This window comes from Anomaloglossus baeobatrachus, unplaced genomic scaffold (assembly GCF_048569485.1).
Source record: "Anomaloglossus baeobatrachus isolate aAnoBae1 unplaced genomic scaffold, aAnoBae1.hap1 Scaffold_3276, whole genome shotgun sequence".
Classification (NCBI taxonomy): domain Eukaryota; kingdom Metazoa; phylum Chordata; class Amphibia; order Anura; family Aromobatidae; genus Anomaloglossus; species Anomaloglossus baeobatrachus.
This window is the reverse complement of record NW_027442662.1, coordinates 1-19,747: the sequence shown is the minus strand read 5'-3', so window position 1 is coordinate 19,747 and position 19,747 is coordinate 1. Positions and strand designations below refer to the sequence as shown.

The 19,747-nt window shown below is 47.3% G+C and overlaps 1 protein-coding gene across 1 annotated transcript in view; it reads right to left on the bottom strand.

Moving 5' to 3' along the window:
- Positions 1–19,131, bottom strand: part of LOC142270452 (zinc finger protein 692-like) — a 36,841-nt gene extending 17,710 nt beyond the window's left edge. Inside the window, exons 1-3 of the mRNA XM_075332429.1 lie at positions 18,991–19,131; positions 8,463–8,577; positions 5,853–5,952 (exon numbers count right to left, since the gene is read on the bottom strand). Of these exons, the coding sequence (XP_075188544.1) occupies positions 5,853–5,952; positions 8,463–8,577; positions 18,991–19,104 (329 nt within the window). The 5' untranslated portion in view covers positions 19,105–19,131. The remainder of the gene's footprint in view (positions 1–5,852; positions 5,953–8,462; positions 8,578–18,990) is intronic.
- Positions 19,132–19,747: the final 616 nt, after the last annotated feature.

The following is a 19,747-nucleotide window of genomic DNA, read 5'->3' as shown; positions in this document are numbered from 1 at the left end:
GGCTATGATATCCTTTATCTATTTCTATGCTGGGCTCTTTTATCTCTTTGTCTCTGCTCCGTTGTTCTTCTCTCTTTGTGGATTGCTTTGCAGGTCCAAATACAGTGGGCACGAATGGGTCGGCAGGAAGGTCCCACGAAACTAGGACTAACCCAGTAGATGAACTCTCTTTAAGGTCCTACCACTTATAACATAATGTTTTAATCTATGTATATTACTTCAGATCGTTATGTTTTACGCGGGGGATAGAGCTCTGAATCTGTCTATTGGGGGGGGGACTAGGGAGACTCATATTTTGGCCAGGAAAAAGGGAAGCCACTAGCATGGCAAAAAGTGCCGAAAGTCCCACCAAAGGGACAACTTGTTATACTGTTGTAGGATTTATACTTTGCATATGTTGTTTAAGAGTTTACACACAAGTTGGGGAAAAGAAATGCCATTCTGGGGAAACCACGTGTGAAGGATATAATGATAGTCGTGTCTCTCCTACAGCTGGGGACCTGGGGGGTGGTATTGATAAGAGCAAATTACCCAGACAAACATGGTGCAACTAACGACATGGAATGTTAAGGGCCTAAGATCACCTAACAAACGAGCAATGGTACTAAGACACTTGAAAAGATTAAAAACAGACATTGCTCTATTACAAGAAACTCACTTGGGGAGGGAAGATTTCTTTCGCATGAAAAAGTACTGGGTGGGCTCAGTATATGGGGCAGCGGCGCAAGGAAGGAAGGCGGGCACAATGATTTTGATAAACAAGCAACTTAGACATGAAATAGTGGCTCAGGAAGAGGATGACCAGGGAAGATGGCAGCACATAATAATTAATAGCCCAGCGGGGACACTCAGCATATATAATATTTATGGCCCAAACTCGAAGCAGAATCAGTTTCACGACACCATAAAAGCCATAATTCTCTTGGACAAGGAGCCTAACATCATAGTGGCGGGGGATTTCAATGCAGTGCCAGACTCGGTGGAGGATAGAAGCAAGGGAGAGGGGGAGCCAGGATCCGGGGATAAGGGAACAAATCACAGAGATGTATCACTGGAGGATGTAGGCCTAAAAGACATCTGGAGACTAACTCACCCGCACGATAGAGAATATACGCACTTCTCTCACCCACACAACAGTTGGTCTCGCATAGACCAGATCTGGTTATCTATGGAACTTGCGAATGGTGTGCAAAACTGTATGATTGAGAATATGGTAATCTCAGACCACAGCCCGGTGAGAGTGGACCTTAGAGAAAAATTCAAAAGGGGATCAGATATTATTTGGAGATTCCCGATGTTTCTCCTTAGACAGGACAATTTTCGCAGGATAATAAAAGAATGGTGGGAGGAGTTCTCAGAGGATAACAAGGATCACAGGGTGACCCCGATTTTGTTCTGGGAAACTGCAAAGGCGGTCTTGAGAGGACGCTTGATGGGGTATGCTGCCATGGTCAAACGGAAGACGAATGCGAATTACAACTTGCACAGTGAGGCAGTACGTCTAGCGTATACTAATTATCTGTCAGACAGGTCTAGCAGGGCAAGGGAGAGGTGGCTGGCAACCAAGAGAGATTTTGACGAGTGGGCAAAAAAAAAGGAGCAATTATTTTGGTCACATAAAGAGGCAGATCTTCATAGATTTGGTAACAAGGCGGGGAGGATGTTGGCAAATCTAGCAAGAGGCAACAGAAAAATGACAGTAATCTCTTCATTGAAAACGAAGGATGGGGGGATGACTTCGGATCCTAAAGAAATTAACAAGGTGCTAGGAGAATATTATAGAAAGTTGTACGGGCCAGGACAGAATGACATGACTGACGAATCGGAGTGGCTACGACAAGCCCAACTACCTAGCTTAACGGAGGAGGAAAGGGAGGCCCTAAATACAAACATCACGGAGGAGGAGGTCTCAAGAACAATTGGGGAACTTAGCACCAACAAGGCGCCAGGGCCCGATGGTTTTAATAGTGAATTTTATAAAGCCCTCAAGGACCAGATTTCGCCGGATTTAACCTCAGTCTTTAATGCGATACTGGGAGGAGCAGAAATCCCTAAAAATGCAAATATAGCGTACATTAAATTAATTCCTAAGGGAGCCAAGGACCTGGACGACCCCTCGAGTTATAGACCCATTTCGCTCATCAACCAGGACTTAAAAATAATGTCTAAAATCATGGCTGACAGATTGGCAGCAGTCTTACCTAGATTAATTTCAGAACACCAGGTAGGGTTTATAAAAGGAAGAAATGCAGTGACCAATATTAGAAAGACGATTTTAGTGGTTGATGCGGTTAGACTGGGGCGTACAGAGGGAAAGGCAAGCCCTGCTTTAGTCACGCTTGATGCTGAGAAAGCGTTCGACAATGTTAACTGGAACTGGTTGGACAAGGTGATGGAGGCCGCAGGGATAGTGGGTAGGATGAGACTTTACATTAACAATTTGTATGCCAACTCGGGAGCAAGGATCCACACACCGGGATTTTTGTCTGACGTGTTCCCCCTGATGAAAGGGACGAGACAGGGATGCCCGCTATCCCCCCTACTTTTTAACCTTGCAATAGAACCCCTATCAAGAGTGCTGCAGGGTCACAATAGTTTTAAAGGGATCAAAATAAGGGGAAAAGAGATGAAGTTAGCGCTGTTCGCCGATGACGTGATTTTGTATATGGGGGACCCTGTTGCGGACCTACCCTGGACACTTGATATGATTGGAAAATTTGGTGCCTTTTCAGGCTTTAAGTTAAACAAAAAAAAATGCGAGCTCTTATTCCTGAGCGGAGGCAAAGGACCAACTGTGGGAAACCCAAGTGAGGGTCATGTGAATGGGATCCCTATAGCGCACTCATCAGTAAAGTACCTGGGAGTACATATAGGGAGGACGACGGAATTAATTTATAAATTGAATTATGGTCCATTGATTAGAAAAATCATTAACCAGTTGAGGGGCTGGAAGGGGCTGCCCCTGCCACTATTGGCACGATGTCACCTCATAAAAATGATGAGCTTCCCTAGGCTGCTGTACCCCTTTCAGACGATCCCGCTATTGATAACACTGAAAGACGTCAACAGACTTAATTCAGCGTATGCAGACTTTGTTTGGAGGGGAAGGAAACCCAGAATAAAGCTGCGCACGCTGATGAAGTCAGTGGAGGAGGGTGGGATAAATTTTCCGGATGTCAGAGGGTATAACATTGTATGCATTATGAGACATGTGATTGACTGGCTGAGAGGAACGAGCAGGCACTCAGATTATGGAACGGAACTCAAGTATGCAGAACCATGGGACCTGACGTCCATTTTACACTCCCCAATGTCTAAGGTTGAAGGTCATATAAGAAACTCGGTTATATTTCGAGACACCATGTTGGCCTGGAGATTGGTTAGACGGAAATTGGGACTCTCCTGGAAGGTATCAAAATACCTAAATCCTTGGGCGTCACCAAACTTTCCCCAGGGGAGAGAGAATAAATTATTCCTCAAATGGAAAGAGAGAGGCATTAGGAGTCTGATAGATGTCATGAATGTGGAAGAGAGAAGATGGATGACAGGTCGGGAGGTGCTTGATAAGTACAATCTCAACGGCCCCCACATTATGCAGTACGAACAATTGAAACATGGAGTACTGAAAGAGCTTGGTGAGATTGGAAGGGAATTGAACAAGAGCATGATTGATGAGCTCATGGGATGTAGCGTAACAAATGTAAATGTTTCCCGAATATACCAAACATTTAGAGGTGTGCTAATATCCAGGGAAGATAGTCGAACACTTCTAGCATGGGAAAAACAACTGAAAGGACAGGAAGTAGTGGAGGTCATACTGAAAGGATGGGTTCAGATGAGGAAACAAGTCATTAACGAGAGCTGGAGGGACACCCAATTTAGGATATTACACAGGGCTGTTTTGGGCTTCAACATTCCGGGCAGGGAGGCACGGTGTCCTAAGTGCCACAAAGAAAAAACAGACATGCTGCACGGTTTGTGGGAATGCAGTCCAATAAAGAGGTTTTGGAACCAAGTCAGAGCGTTAGTTCAAACAACATGGAAAATTTCCTGCAAACTAGAACTAATGGTGTGGATCTTCCACTTTTTGGAGGGTGGAGTTAGAGGGGGATTGAACGCTCAGGACAAAAAAACATTTGTAATCATACATGACATAGCCATGATAGCTAAAAGATGCATCCTAAGGCACTGGATACAGGAGGAGGCCCCAGCCATAGGGGAAGTCATCAGTGAACTGCACAACCTTTTGAGGCTGGAGAAATTAGAAGCAGAAAGGGACAAGGATAATTTGACAACCAAGTTTTTTAGGAGGTGGAAAACTTTTATAGAAGTTCATTACAAACAGGAGGACATAAGCCATTTAGTGACACCCTTCAGACATACGGAGTGGTACCTCATAAATGAAATCCAGGATAGTCTGGGAAAGCTGAGGACTAATTAGCAGGGACCCAGGTGAGGGACAAAGGCGAGACAACATGACGTCATCAAGACATGACATTGGCACTAGAACTATTAGAGAATGGCACAGGGGTTCAGGGGTTTGTTTCATTTATGTTATGTTTGGATTTTTTAACTCTGATTCATTATCTGTCAATGCAATCTGAAGCGGGATTGGAGATAGAGAGGGGATTCTACCCCTTCCAATGATACTTATCGACAGCTGCAATCTTGTCTTTTGTAAATCATACTACTTTTGATACGATATTGAAATCAATAAAAATTGTTTTGAAAAAACTTGTTTTATGCGAGACAAGTTGTACTTTTGAATGACACCATTCAGTCTGCCCCATATATTACTGGAAAACGTGGAAAAAATTCCAAGTGTGGTGAAATTGCAAAAATAGTGCAATTCCCCAATTGTTTTTTGTTTTTTGTTATTTACCATATTCACTATATGGAAAAACTGACCTGGCAGTTTGATTCTCCAGGTCTGTATGAGTTCGTAGATACCAAACATGTACAGTATAATTTTACTTTTATGTAAATGGTGAAAAAAAATTCAGAGGTTTGTAAAAAAAAAAAATAAATAAAAAAAATTGCGCTTTAGTCTCCAATTCCCGACACCCGTAGCATTCTCATTTTGCATGACTGGGGGGGCTCAATAATTTATTTTTTGTGTATGGAGCTGGTGTTGTAGTTATACAATTTTTGGGTAGATGCGATGTTTTGATCTTCCGTTACTGCATTGTAATGCAATGTTGTGACAACTAAAAAATATAATTTTGGCATTTTTGGGGTTTTTTTTCGCTATGCCCTTTACCAATCAGATTAATTGATTTTATATTTTGATAGATCGGGCATTTCTGAACACAGCGATAGCAAATGTGTATTTTTTTAAAGTTTTATTTTCAAGGGGCAAAAGGGGGTTGATTTGAACTTTTAGTTTTTTGTTTTTTTTTCATATTTTGAACTTATTTTTTTTTTTTTTTACATTTTTTATTAAGTTTACTAGTCCACTTAGGAGACTTGAGGCCTGCCTTGTCTGATCGTCTCTGCTGTTCTTTATTGTTTGGTTATTTGTTTGTTTAATACAAAATTAACCTAATTAAAAAAAAATACTATGAGAACATTCAGATAGTGGAGAGTAGAAAGAGAGAGGAGATCCCTTTTTTTTCATTTGGGCAGGGGGATGGTAATTGGATTTGTGGGCAGTGGGTGATATTTTGCGTGCTGTAATTTTTTTACTATGTACAATGTACATACTAGATGAAAAGTCAATAAAAAGCAATAACAAACAATAAAAACATTCTGCCATATGTGACATTGCTGTAAAGATGTAGGGGGATCAGTGTGGAAGTGTAATGACTAGATGAAAATTATTCAGTCTTCGAAAAGTGTATGCCATAACTTACTGAAGCGGCTTCTCCCCCGTGTGAATACGCCGGTGTATGATGAGGTTGCTGCTGCTCCGGAAGGCACGGGCGCAAAATTCACAGATAAAGTCCCTCTGGTCTGACAAAAACAGTGAACAATTAGAGAAAATTTCCCCCCGTCCAAAAATGAAGCCCTTGAATCAAATTGCTAAACATCCAGAGATTTCCTAAGAAGTACCTGGCTGGCTGAAACCGGGATGACAACCAATATGGATACTAAGCCATGTCTCATTGGAGTAGCCACCGCCAGCCATATTAATGGTCACTCAAAAAAACAGTTGAAAATAATATTTCACAAATCGATCAAAAAGTGTTAGCAATGAACTGAAAGGCAGCTATTATACGTGAAAGGGCTCATTCAGACATCAGTGATTTTCTTGTTTTCAAAAAACTGTCAGGTTTTTTTATTAGATTTTTATCAGTGTTTGGTCCATGGATCAGTTTTTCCCATCAGAGATTGGTCCGGGGGTCAGTTTTTACCATCAGTGATTGGTCCGTGGATCAGTTTTTACCATAAGTGATTGGTCCGTGGGTCAGTTTTTACCATCAGTGATTGGTCCGTGGGTCAGTTTTTACCATCAGTGATTGGTCCGGGGGTCACTTTTTACCATCAGTGTTTGGTCTGTGGGTCAGGTTTTACCATCAGTGTTTGGTCCGTGGGTCAGTTTTTACCATCAGTGTTTGGTCTGCGGGTCAGTTTTTATTATCAGTGTTTGGTCCGTGGGTCAGTTTTACCATCAGTGTTTGGTCTGTGGGTCAGGTTTTACCATCAGTGTTTGGTCTGTGGGTCAGGTTTTACCATCAGCGTTTGGTCTGTGGGTCAGGTTTTACCATCAGTGTTTAGTCCGGGGGTCAGTTTTTACCATCAGTGTTTGGCCTGTGAAATAGTTTTTATCATTGGTGTTTGGTCTATTGGTCGGTGTTTGCCATCACAGTTTAGTTTGTGATCCAGTCTCCACCATCGGTGTTTGGTGCATGTCAAATCTTTATCGTCAATGTTTGGTTGATGCCTCAATTTTTACCATCAGTGTTTGGTCCTGTGTAGGATTTTACCATCAGCATTTGGTCAGTGTGTCACTTTTTACTGTTATGCCGGCGTCACACGGGACGAGCGATCGCACCCTCCCCTGTCGTTTGTGCGTCACGAGCAATTAGTTGCCCGTGGCGCACAAAGTCGTTAACCCCTGTCACACGCACTAAACTCCTGGACGACCTCGCTGTGGGCGGCGAACATCCTCTTCCTGAAGGGGGAGGGACGTTCAGCGTCACAGTGACGTCACACAGCGGCCAGCCAATAGAAGCGGAGGGGCGGAGATGAGCAGGATGTAAACATCCCACCCACCTTCTTCCTTCCGCATTGCCGGCAGGACGCAGGTAAGCTGTGTTCGTCGTTCCCGGGGTGTCACATGGAGCGATGTGTGCTGCCACGGGAACGATGAACAACCGGAGCACAGAAGGAGGACCGACATTTTGAAAATGAACGACGTGTCAATGAGCAACGATAAGGTGAGTATTTTTGCTCATTCACATCACAGTCGTTCGGAGGTGTCCCATGGTGCGATATATCAAACGATGCCGGATGTGCGACACTAACGACGTGACCCCGACGGCATATCACCCTATATATTGTACCGTGTGACGCCGGCATTAGTGCTTGGTCTGTGTGTCCATTTTTAACATCAGTATTTGGTCTGTGTCAGATTTTACAGTCAGTTTATGGTCTGTGTGTTACAATTTACAGTCAGTGTATGGTCTGTGTGTCAGTTCATACAATCAGTGTTTCATCAGTGATTTTTTTTAGCGTGCAGCAAGTTTTATCAAACATGAAAATGCGACAGCATATTGTAGGCATCTGAATGCGATCCGATTTTTTTCACAGACGCACGGACTTCCATTGCGAGACTGATCTGTGATTCGGATGAAAATTGTACGTCACCACATTTTTGTGCAGACCACTCAGACAGCAAAAATACACGGACATGTGAAAGCCCCATAGACTATAACAGGTAAGAGTTCTCTTAAAGGGAATCTGTTCTTCCAGGCTATGGGGCGGATGCTGCCTGGACGATAACTGCACCTCCAGCGATTATTTTAAATGAAAGGTGTATTACCAGTGTGACGTGTGATGGCCGATCTCACCATAGAGCTATGTGTGATTATAACTGACACATCTGCAGGTTCCTCTCAGCTTCAGCCTCCATCTCACAGACAGACAGTGTTGCAATATTGTTGCTGCAAAGCAGAGCTCAGGGAGCTGCAAAAAATGTGTTTGTAAGATGACAAATTTTATTTCTCCTGTTCTGTGTCAGTTACTTGTCACACACTGCTAACGCCCCTTTTATTTAAAATAAGCTCTGGAGGCGGAGTTATCTTTCAGGCAGCATCCGCCCCATAGCCTGGAAGAGCTCATTTACATAAAGTGATAAAAGATGATTTATCCACAACAAGGCATCTGATATGAGATAGACAGGTATGATCTTTTTCAGCATTCCATAACCTGTCTGCCCATATTAATAGGTTAGATAGGCAAAATGTGGTGACAAATTCCCTTTAAATGAAAAAAGAAAAAAAAAATAGTCTCAGACTTACCACTGTGTCTTTTCTCATGTTCTTTAAGATGCTTCTTAAAGTTGAAAGTCTTCCCACACTCGGTCACTGAACAGCGGAAGGTACGTTGGTTCATGTGCTGATATTTCTGATGATACTAAAAGTAGATGGAAAGATTAAAAGGAGACCTAAAGGAGACCTTTAATATAGTACCTAGTAATCTACGAGCCAGGGGTTATTTTTTTGTCAACAATGTATGACCATAAAGTGATCGAGCACTTCTTCAAAAGAAAGAGAAATGCCTCAAAAGAGCCATCGATAGAAGAAGCAGCGGCTTGTGGTTAGGGCCCATTTTGAAAACAGCAGAACCAGTGCACATGCAGAGAGAATTTTGCATGGTTATCTTGAAAAGAACATATCCCAAAAATAAAGTGAAAAAAATATGTTTTTGTCTTCTTAGCTTTTATTATCAGTTATATCTGCAAAGCTGAGTGAAAATCAATTGGCTGCCATTGCTCCTCTTTAACCCATTGGTGTGGAAGCCAGTTTTGGCATTCCTGGACAGGCCCAGTCTTTCAAATCTGCCCTGTGTCACGTAATGTGGTAAAAACTCTGGAATAATTCAACATATCCGACTAATTCTGAAATTGCTCTTTGGGGACACATTGATTCATTTTATGTATAAAGTACAATCACCAGGATTTTCCTATATAACCTAAAGCCAGTGCTATACTGGCACTATCAGGCCGAGTCTATACATACCTGTAGTGGTCAGCTCGGATGTACTGTATAGATTTTAAAATCCATGGAAGTAAAGTTTATAAAATCAGCAGCTTCTTGAGTGACAGCAGCTGAGGAGCAGAGAATAGCTTGGGGGGGTGTTCAGAGTTATCCCCTCCCCCTGTTACTTATGCTAATCTATTATAGCAATTACTTACAGCAAATGGAGGGCAGCAGTTATAACCTGTCCAGGCCAAGGAACTAATGCACCAGCAGGATGCAGCAAGACCCCCAATAAAGTGGAGGCTACACAGGTGCAAAAGAAGCAAATCACTCACACACTTCCAATCCATGGAGGGGGCGATTGCTGAATGATAAAATTGCACACAGATGGCTTGTATAGGGCGCCGTTCACACATGTAGGTGCACAGTAAGGCTATGTGCCCACGGGAGCTCGTACCTGCGGATATATCCGCAGGTACGGCCGCAGGTTTACCGCAGCTGCCCGCCGGCATCCGCAGCTATTTTTAGCTGCGGTAGTACAGCGGAATAGCTGCAGTAAACCTGCGGACTTTCATGCGATTTACCTTCGGACGTCCCGGCCTCTATCTCCATAGTGGAGGGCCAGGATTTCCGCAGGAATAATTGACATGCAGTTATGTACGGCTGCGGGACATCCGCAGCATATTCCGCAGCATGGACACAGACACTCCCCATGTCCCATAGGATAACATGGGGAGTGTCTGTACTTGCTGAAACCTGCGGATTTATCTGGAAAATCCAGATAAATCTGCAGGTTTTCCGTGGCAAAATCCGCAGAAGCAAGCTTCCGTGGGCACATAGCCTTAGGGCTTATGCGTACGTTGCATATTTGCATGCAGTTACGCTGCGTATTGCACTGCAGCGTAAATGCATGTGTCCTGCGTCCCCTGCACAATCTGTGTAGATTGTGCATGATACGTGTGCACGTTGCTTTTATGAACGCAGCGATTTGGGTGCTAACATTTTGACACAAATCCGTGCGTTCATAAAGAAGGGAATTTTGTTTACTTACCGTAAATTCCTTTTCTTCTAGCTCCAATTGGGAGACCCAGACAGTGGGTGTATAGCTACTGCCCTCTGGAGGCCGCACAAAGAACTACACTTAAAAGTGTAAGGCCCCTCCCCTTCTGGCTATACACCCTCCCGTAGGAGTACAGATTCCTCAGTTTTAGTACCAAAGCAAGAAGGAGGAAAGCCAATAACAGTTTCAAAAACAAATTCAATCCGATAACATGATCGGAGAACTTAAGAAACAACATGAACAACATGTGCACCCGAAAAACGAAACCCTAAGAACAAATAGGGCGGGTGCTGGGTCTCCCAATTGGAGCTAGAAGAAAAGGAATTTACGGTAAGTAAACAAAATTCCCTTCTTCTTTTTCGCTCCTAATTGGGAGACCCAGACAGTGGGACGTCCAAAAGCAGTCCCTGGGTGGGTAAAAAGATACCACATGAACGGGCTGTCAGACAGCCTCTTCCTACAGGTGGGCCACCGCCGCCTGAAGGACCTGTCTACCTAGGCTGGCATCTGCCGAAGCGTAGGTATGCACTTGATAGTGTTTGGTAAACGTGTGCAGACTCGACCAGGTAGCCGCCTGGCACACTTGCTGAGCCGTAGCCTGATGCCGCAATGCCCAGGACGCACCCACGGCTCTGGTAGAATGGGCCTTCAGTCCAGATGGAATCGGAAGCCCAGCAGAACGGTATGTGTGAAGAATTGGTTCCTTGATCCACCGCGCTAGGGTGGATTTGGAAGCTTGCGATCCCTTATGCTGACCAGCGACTAGGACAAAGAGCGCATCAGAACGGCGTAGAGCCGCCGTGCGAGAAATGTAAATCCTGAGTGCTCTCACCAGGTCCAACAGATGTAAACCCTTTTCAAATTGGTGAACTGGATGCGGACACAAAGATGGTAAAGTGATATCCTGATTGAGATGAAAGGAAGAAACCACCTTGGGAGAAAACTCTGGAATTGGACGCAGTACTACCTTGTCTTGGTGAAACACCAGGAAGGGAGATTTGCAAGATAACGCCGCTAGCTCGGACACTCTTCGAAGAGACGTGACCGCCACAAGAAAAACTACCTTTTGTGAAAGCCGAGAAAGGGGAACCTCTTTCAAAGGCTCGAAAGGCGGCTTCTGGAGAGCAATGAGAACCTTGTTCAGATCCCAGGGTTCCAATGGCCGTCTGTAAGGAGGAACGATATGACAAACTCCTTGGAGAAAAGTGCGTACTTTAGAAAGCTGTGCCAAGCGCTTCTGAAAGAACACGGATAGCGCGGAGACTTGACCCTTAAGAGAGCTAAGCGACAAGCCTTTTTCCAACCCAGACTGCAGGAAGGAAAGAAAAGTTGGCAATGCAAATGGCCAGGGAGAAAACCCTTGAGCCACGCACCACGCTAAGAATATCTTCCACGTTCTGTGATAGATCTTAGCTGAGGATGGTTTTCTAGCCTGTCTCATTGTGGCAACAACTTCATGAGATAAACCTGAGGCCGCTAGGATCCAGGACTCAATGGCCACACAGTCAGGTTCAGGGCCGCAGAATTCAGATGGAAAAACGGCCCTTGAGACAGCAAATCTGGACGGTCTGGTAGTGTCCACGGTTGGCCTACCGTGAGATGCCACAGATCCGGGTACCACGACCTTCTTGGCCAATCTGGAGCGACGAGTATGGCTCGATGGCAGTCGGACCTGATTTTCCGGAGAACTCTGGGTAACAATGCTAGAGGTGGGAACACATAGGGGAGTCGGAATTGCGACCAATCCTGAACCAAGGCGTCTGCCGCCAGTGCTCGGTGATCGTGAGACCGTGCCATGAAAACTGGGACCTTGTTGTTGTGTCGTGACGCCATCAGATCGACGTCCGGCGTCCCCCAGCGGCAACAGATCTGCTGAAACACGTCCGGGTGAAGGGACCATTCTCCTGCGTCCATGCCCTGGCGACTGAGAAAGTCTGCTTCCCAGTTTTCCACGCCTGGGATGTGAACTGCGGATATGGTGGACGCTCTGCTTTCCACCCACGTCAAAATCCGTTGGACTTCTTGAAAGGCTTGGCGACTGCGTGTTCCCCCTTGGTGGTTGATGTACGCCACCGCCGTGGAATTGTCCGACTGAATCCGAATCTGTTTGCCTTCCAGCCATTGTTGGAAGGCTCGCAGGGCAAGATAGATTGCTCTGATTTCCAGAACATTGATCTGCAGGGTGGACTCTTCCAGAGTCCACATCCCCTGAGCCCTGTGGTGGAGATACACCGCTCCCCACCCTGATAGGCTCGCATCCGTCGTGACCACTGCCCAGGACGGGGGAAGGAACGACTTTCCCTGTGACAATGAGGTGGGGAGAAGCCACCAACGCAGAGAGTCCTTGGCAGTCTGAGAGAGGGAGACAGTCCTGTCGAGGGACGTCGATTTCCCGTCCCATTGGCGTAGAATGTCCCATTGTAGAGGGCGCAGATGAAACTGCGCGAACGGGACTGCCTCCATTGCTGCTACCATCTTTCCTAGGAAATGCATGAGGCGCCTCAGTGAGTGCGACTGGCTCTGAAGGAGAGATTGCACTCCAGTCCGCAGCGAGCACTGCTTGTCCAGTGGAAGCTTCACTATCGCTGAGAGAGTATGAAACTCCATGCCAAGATAAGTCAGAGATTGGGTCGGGGTTAGATGAGACTTTGGAAAGTTGATAATCCACCCGAAACTCTGGAGAGTGTCTAGTGCCACTTTCAGACTGTGTTGGCATGCCTCTTGAGAGGGTGCCTTTATAAGCAGGTCGTCTAGATACGGGATGACCGAGTGACCCTGCGAGTGCAGAACAGCTACTACTGCTGCCATGACCTTGGTGAAGACCCGGGGGGCTGTTGCCAGACCGAAAGGTAACGCTACGAACTGCAGGTGTTCGTCGTGTATGACGAAGCGTAGGAAACGCTGATGCTCTGGTGCGATCGGCACGTGGAGATACGCATCTTTGATATCTATTGATGCTAGAAAATCTCCTTGAGACATTGAGGCTATGACGGAGCGTAGGGATTCCATCCGGAACCTCCTGACTTTTACGTGTCTGTTGAGCAACTTTAGATCCAGGACGGGCCGATACGATCCGTCCTTTTTTGGGACCACAAACAGATTGGAGTAAAAACCGTGACCTTGTTCCTGAAGAGGGACGGAGGTCACCACTCCTTCCGCTTTTAGAGCGGCCACCGCCTGCAACAGAGCATCGGCTCGGTCTGGTGGGGGAGAAGTTCTGAAGAAACGAGTTGGCGGACGAGAACTGAACTCTATCCTGTACCCGTGAGACAGAATATCCCTCACCCAACGGGGGTCGGGGGGGGGGGGGGGGGGGGGGGGGGGGTGTGGGGGGGGGTGCTGGGGGGTGGGGGGGGGGGTATGGGGGGGGGGTGGGGGGGGGGGGGGGGGATGGCTGATTGACGTGTGACAGCCAGATGTCGCCAAAGTGGGAAAGCCTCCCACCGACCGCGGTGTGGGAATCGGAGACCTCAAGTCAGGAGGACGCCGTTTTGGCAACGGTTCCTCCGGCTGCCCTTTTTGGGCGTGACTGAGACCTCCAAGAATCTGAGCGTCTCTGGTCTTTTTGAGTCTTTTTTGACGATGCGAATTGGGACCTGCCCGGTCCTCGAAAGGACCGATAACCAGACTGACCCTTCCTCTGTTGGGGTCTGTTTTGTCTGTGTTGCGGTAAGGATGAGTCCTTACCCTTGGAGTGTTTGATGATTTCATCCAAACGCTCTCCAAACAATCGGTCACGAGAAAAAGGCAAATTGGTTAAGCACTTCTTGGAATGAGAATCTGCTTTCCAATGTCTCAACCACAGGGCCCTACGCAAAACAACGGAGTTGGCTGACGCCACTGCCGTGCGGCTTGTAGCGTCAAGAACAGCATTAATCGCGTACGACGCGAATGCCGCCATTTGCGAGGTCAATGGTGCTACTTGCGGGGCAAATGCACGTGTGACGGAGTCAACTCGCGCAAGCCCGGCTGAGATAGCTTGGAGTGCCCATACGGCTGCAAAAGAAGGCGCTAATGACGCTCCAATCGCTTCATAGATGGATTTCAGCCAGAGCTCCATCTGCCTGTCAGTGGCATCTTTAAGTGCCGCTCCATCTTCAACTGCAACCAAGGATCTAGCTGCAAGCCTGGAAATTGGAGGATCCACTTTTGGACACTGGGTCCAACCTTTGACCACCTCAGGGGGAAAAGGATAGCGTGTATCTTTAAGCCGTTTAGGAAAACGCCTTTCAGGATAAGCGTGGGGTTTCTGGATTGCGTCTCTAAAGTCAGCGTGGTCCAGAAAAGTGCTTAAAGTACGCTTAGGGTATCTGAAATGGATTCTCTCGTGCTGCGAAGCTGACTCCTCCACAAGAGGAGCTGGTGGGGAAATATTTAACATCTTATTGATGTTAAATATAAGATCATTAACTATGGCGTCACCATCTGGTATATCTAGATTGAGAGCGGTTCCAGGATCAGAATCCTGATCAGTTACGTCCGCCTCATCACCCATAGATTCATCTCGCTGGGATCCTGACCATTGAGATGAATGTGAAGGCCCGTCATAGCGAGCCCGCTTAGGCTGCCCGGGGCCATCGTCCGAGTCAGAGTCTTCACCCTGAGGTGTATATGCCCGTCCCGGAGCTTGGAGCTGAGGGGGACCAGGGGGCAATGATTGCACAGTGTCCGTGGCCTGAAGTACAGGCCTAGCTCGCAATGTGTCAAGAATTTGTGACATAGTGAGAGACATTCTGTCAGCAAAAGCTGCAAACTCAGTGCCTGTCACCTGGACAGCATTCACAGGTGGTACACCCTGGGTCACGTCCAGCAGAGGCCCCGGCTGTGCAAGCGCCGCAGGGGCCGAGCACTGCACACAATGGGGGTCCGTGGAGCCTGCCGGTAGAAAAGTCCCACATGCGGTGCAGGAAGCATATAATGTCTGTGCTTTGGCACCCTTGCGTTTTGCGGACGACATGCTGCTGGCTCTCTGAATGTGAGAGAGTCTATAGCCAAAGGGCGACCAGCGCTATGTAATACCAAGTATTTGTAGCAACAAAATACTAAGAATACTACTGGCACAAGAGGGGTGAGCCCTGAGGGCTGCTTACCGCCCGCTGAATAGCGGGTAAGAGGCTGCAGAATTCCTTGTCTGGGTCTCCCCGGCTCCCCTCTGCAGCTCAGCGTGTCAGCAGGAATGGCTGCCGGCGTCTGTGGAGAGGGGCGGTCCGTGGGAGTTCCCAAACAAAAGTGCGGGAAACAGTGTCCCCTCTGTGCCGATTGTGAGGGCTGGAGTATGTAAAAACGACTCCAGCCCTCAGCGCTGATGCACTGGCCAGCGTCCCGCCCCTCTCCTGACTGGCAGGTCTGGGGGCGGGAACGAACGGGAGCAGGCCGCAAAAGCCGGGGACTCGAGTTATCAGCGCGGCCGCCGTAAAAGCGCGGGCCGCGCTGAAGTCCCCGGCGCACCACAAGTGCCAGCCGCGCCGCAGTCCCAGCGGCCGGCATGACCGATTTCTAGATGTGGCCAGCGTCCCGCCCCTCTCCTGACTGGCAGGTCCGGGGGCGGGAACGAACGGAAGCAGGCCGCAAAAGCCGGGGACTCGAGTTATCAGCGCGGCCGCCGTAAAAGCGCGGGCCGCGCTGAAGTCCCCGGCGCACCACAAGTGCCAGCCGCGCCGCAGTCCCAGCGGCCGGCGCGACCGATTCCTGGAAGTGTGCCTGCTTCAGCTAAGCTGAATGAGGCCATGGCACAAGCGCCGTAGCGCTGATGTCCCCCGGCGCACTACAACACCCAGCATGCTGCGGTGTGAGCGCCTGCACGGGGACACAGAGTACCTTGAGGATGCAGGGCCATGTCCCTGATGTACTCCGCTCCATCCAGCATCTTGTCCAGGGGCTGTAGATGGAGCCCGGTCTCAGTGCCTGGAGACCAGTAAATCCCACTTCACCCAGAGCCCTGTAAAAAGGGATGGGGAAGGAATCAGCATGTGGGCTCCTGCCGCCGTACCCGCAATGGGTACCTCAACCTTACAAACACCTCCGACATACAGTGGGGTGAGAAGGGAGCATGCTGGGAGCCCTGTTTATGGGCCCTCTTTTCTTCCATCCGACATAGTCAGCAGCTGCTGCTGACTAAAAACAATGGAGCTATGCGTGCGTGTCTGACCTCCTTGCGCACAAAGCTAAAACTGGGGAATCTGTACTCCTACGGGAGGGTGTATAGCCAGAAGGGGAGGGGCCTTACACTTTTAAGTGTAGTTCTTTGTGCGGCCTCCAGAGGGCAGTAGCTATACACCCACTGTCTGGGTCTCCCAATTAGGAGCGAAAAAGAAAGCAGCATGTCAATTATTCCATGCGCTATGGATGCAGCTCCCACTATGGTGGGGACAGCAGCCAGAGCGCATGAAATCAGCTTTTTTTGTACAGAAAAACTGCATTCATTATGCAGTGTTTCTGCAGCGATTTGGAGCGCACGTGTGCTGTCAAATTGCTGCTGAATATTCAACAGGTACGTGCGCATGAGCCCTATCAGGTTAGCAACCTATTAGTTATGCCCGTACTATTCGACCAGGCAGGCTGCCCAGTGCTATCTACGTGCACCATACAGGGACGGGGACTCCAGTATATAAGGCCTATATTAAAGGTATACCCCCAATCACCTCCCTGCCCCAAAAGTAACCTCATGATACAAACTACATTTCGCCAAATAGATCTAGCACATGATCGGTTTCTAGTTCCAGCTATACAAGGCGAGCGGACAGGTTTTTCTTATACCAAATTTTTGTTTTCAGCATGACCTAATCTTTAAGTTCAACCTCTGTCCCATGAATTTCTTAGAATCCAAGATACAATCTGGCTCTGTTGAGGCACCTTAGACTGGGGTACTACTGTTACCATGTATTGAGGTGAAGATAAGGAATCCCTTACTGGGGCTACAGACTGCCGAATCATGTCAGTGTGCAATACGTGCACTGTTAGGATTCACCTATACGTCTGGTGTGAGTCAGCGCTCATCAGACTGCCTGTATAGGATTTGCATACTTGTGATCGCATCTCATCCGATTTTTCTAAATAGAATAGAATTGAGGCAAGTGCAGAAGTCTAGTCAGCATGTGCTTTCAAGTATGTAAATCACATAAAGGGGAATCGTGACTTCTGCGCATGGCACATTGGCACAATTCAGCAGTCTGCACAGACATAGAGAGACAACAGGCTTTGCTTCTTAGACCGGACAAAGTCTTTAAAGGGAATTTGTCACCAGGTTTTTGCTATTCCCTCTGAGAGCAGCAAGATATGGTAGCAGAAACACTGATTCCAGCATTAGATGCTGTTCAGACTACAGACTCCACATGATGCTTTCTCTGGTGCTTCTGAGTTGCACAGGCAGACTCTGGTGTCAACCACCTGTATGCTCATTAGTCATTGGACTAGCAGGAGTTAACTTATGCAAGCCTGCTGGTTACCTTTTGGATCACATGTTGTGGGAGACCTATCACAGGTACTCCTTGCTTTATTAAGATATAGGAATTTGTCTTCCCATGCCGACTATAGCTTTTGCTAACCCGGGCTGTGTGCTGTTGTGTTCCTGTTGCGGGTGATTTAATGCATGCTGCTTGGTGTGCTGTGGAAATTCTCTCATCGTCTAGTTATTTCCTCCCTGCTCTTTATTTCCTCCTGATCACATATGGTGATCCCAATAGTCGGACCCCTAGGGCAATGGTGATTCCAACAGTCTGACCCCCTAGGGCAATGGTGATCCTAGCAGTCGGACCCCTATGGCAATGGTGATCCCAATAGTCGGACCCCTAGGGCAATGGTGATTCCAACAGTCTGACCCCCTAGGGCAATGGTGATCCTAGCAGTCGGACCCCTAGGGCAATAGTAATCCCAGCAGTCAGACCCATAAGGCAATGGTGATTCCAACAGTCTGACCCCCTAGGGCAATGGTGATCCTAACAGTTGGACCCTTGGGGGGGGGTGTTTAGATTTGCGAGATGTTGCACAGAACCTTGCAGGAGCTTCAGGGTCATCTCCCTAATTTCATTGCTGGGTAGGATAGTGAAAGACAAGTTCAAACATTCCTGGACACAATAGGATATCCCATCACCGAGGAAGTCAGCTTTGAATCTTTATGAATGAGGCTGCACGTTCTCCACATTATTCCTTGCCCACCCCCCCTCATGGACCTGATTAATGCTAGCTCATTGTTATCAGCAGCACTAAACAGACATCTAGGTGGGCCCATTGGGAATAATATAGAAGGATGCAATTAGTTTGTGACCTTTATCTGCTGCTAATCTCTAAAGCTGGGTTTACACACTGCAACATCGCAAAGGACATCGCTGTAACGTCACCGGTTTGGTGACGCAATAGCGACTTCCCTAAGTCTCTGCTAAGTTTCTGGTGAGCGTTCAAACAGGCAAACCTGGCCAACAACGCAACAGCGATCCGGACCTGCAGAGCGACCTAGCTGGTTGTTGGGGACGTTGATAAGCAGCCTTTTGAAAGGGAAGTTGCTAACAAAGTCGCTGCAAAGTCTTCACACACTGAAACTTCATGCTGCACAGCGGGAAACAAAGGACCTAGGAATGGTCCTGATCGATTTGTAACGATTACAACTTCACAGCAGGGGCCAGGTCGCTGATAGGTTTCACACACTGCAACATCGCAAACAACATTGCTATTGCGTCACAAAACCGGTGACGTTACAGCGATGTCGTTTGAGATGTTGCAGTGTGTAAACCCAGCTTTACCCTGTTCCCCCCCATGCAGCGGAGCCGCACTGAGCCTGTTTATTGCACTCACATTCAGGTATTGTCTCTTAGAAAAGATCTTCCCGCAGTCGTCATATTCACACATTAACAGCTCCTGTGGTGTTGCTTTCCTGCAGAAAATACAGTTGTCCATTAAGACCCTCATATTGGTTACATTATATTGCCGGTTCAACAATCATTTAACAAACGATAATAATGACAACGCAGTCATACACACATTGTGGTCACTCCGTGCACACACGCCCCATACATACATTCCATGCATGCTCACTGAGTCCGGAAAACGAGTGAACAAACTTTTGGGAGATATTTTTTGGTGAGATAGAGTTTTGGTTTCCCCTGATTGTCTATCTCTGTTGGTTTTATCACACTCCTGTCCCGACCATTCCCTGGGAAACTAAAGGAGGGGGTATAAGATCAGGGCTGTTCCGGAGCAGGGTCAGGAAGGCGGCTCAGACATCCTCACCTTCAGAGGTAACTCCTAATCAGGGATAGCTAGGACCCCCTGGTCTGACAGCCATTCTAGGAGCCCGGACACCTGCTCTCCCTATTCACTGTGACACCATTTCACTAAACCTAATTTTTTCCTCCTTTTCACTGTACATTATATGTTAAAATGAGTGGGGCTAATCAAAACCAAAACTCATTCTGCTAAAAACAAGCCCTCGTATGGCTATTTCGCCAAAAATAAACAAAAAAAAAGTACCAAGCAAAAAAGTGGTTACTGCTGATGCGCCATTGACATTTCAATGCTCCCTTGGTATGTGAATAATTCCTGTAAGAGCGAC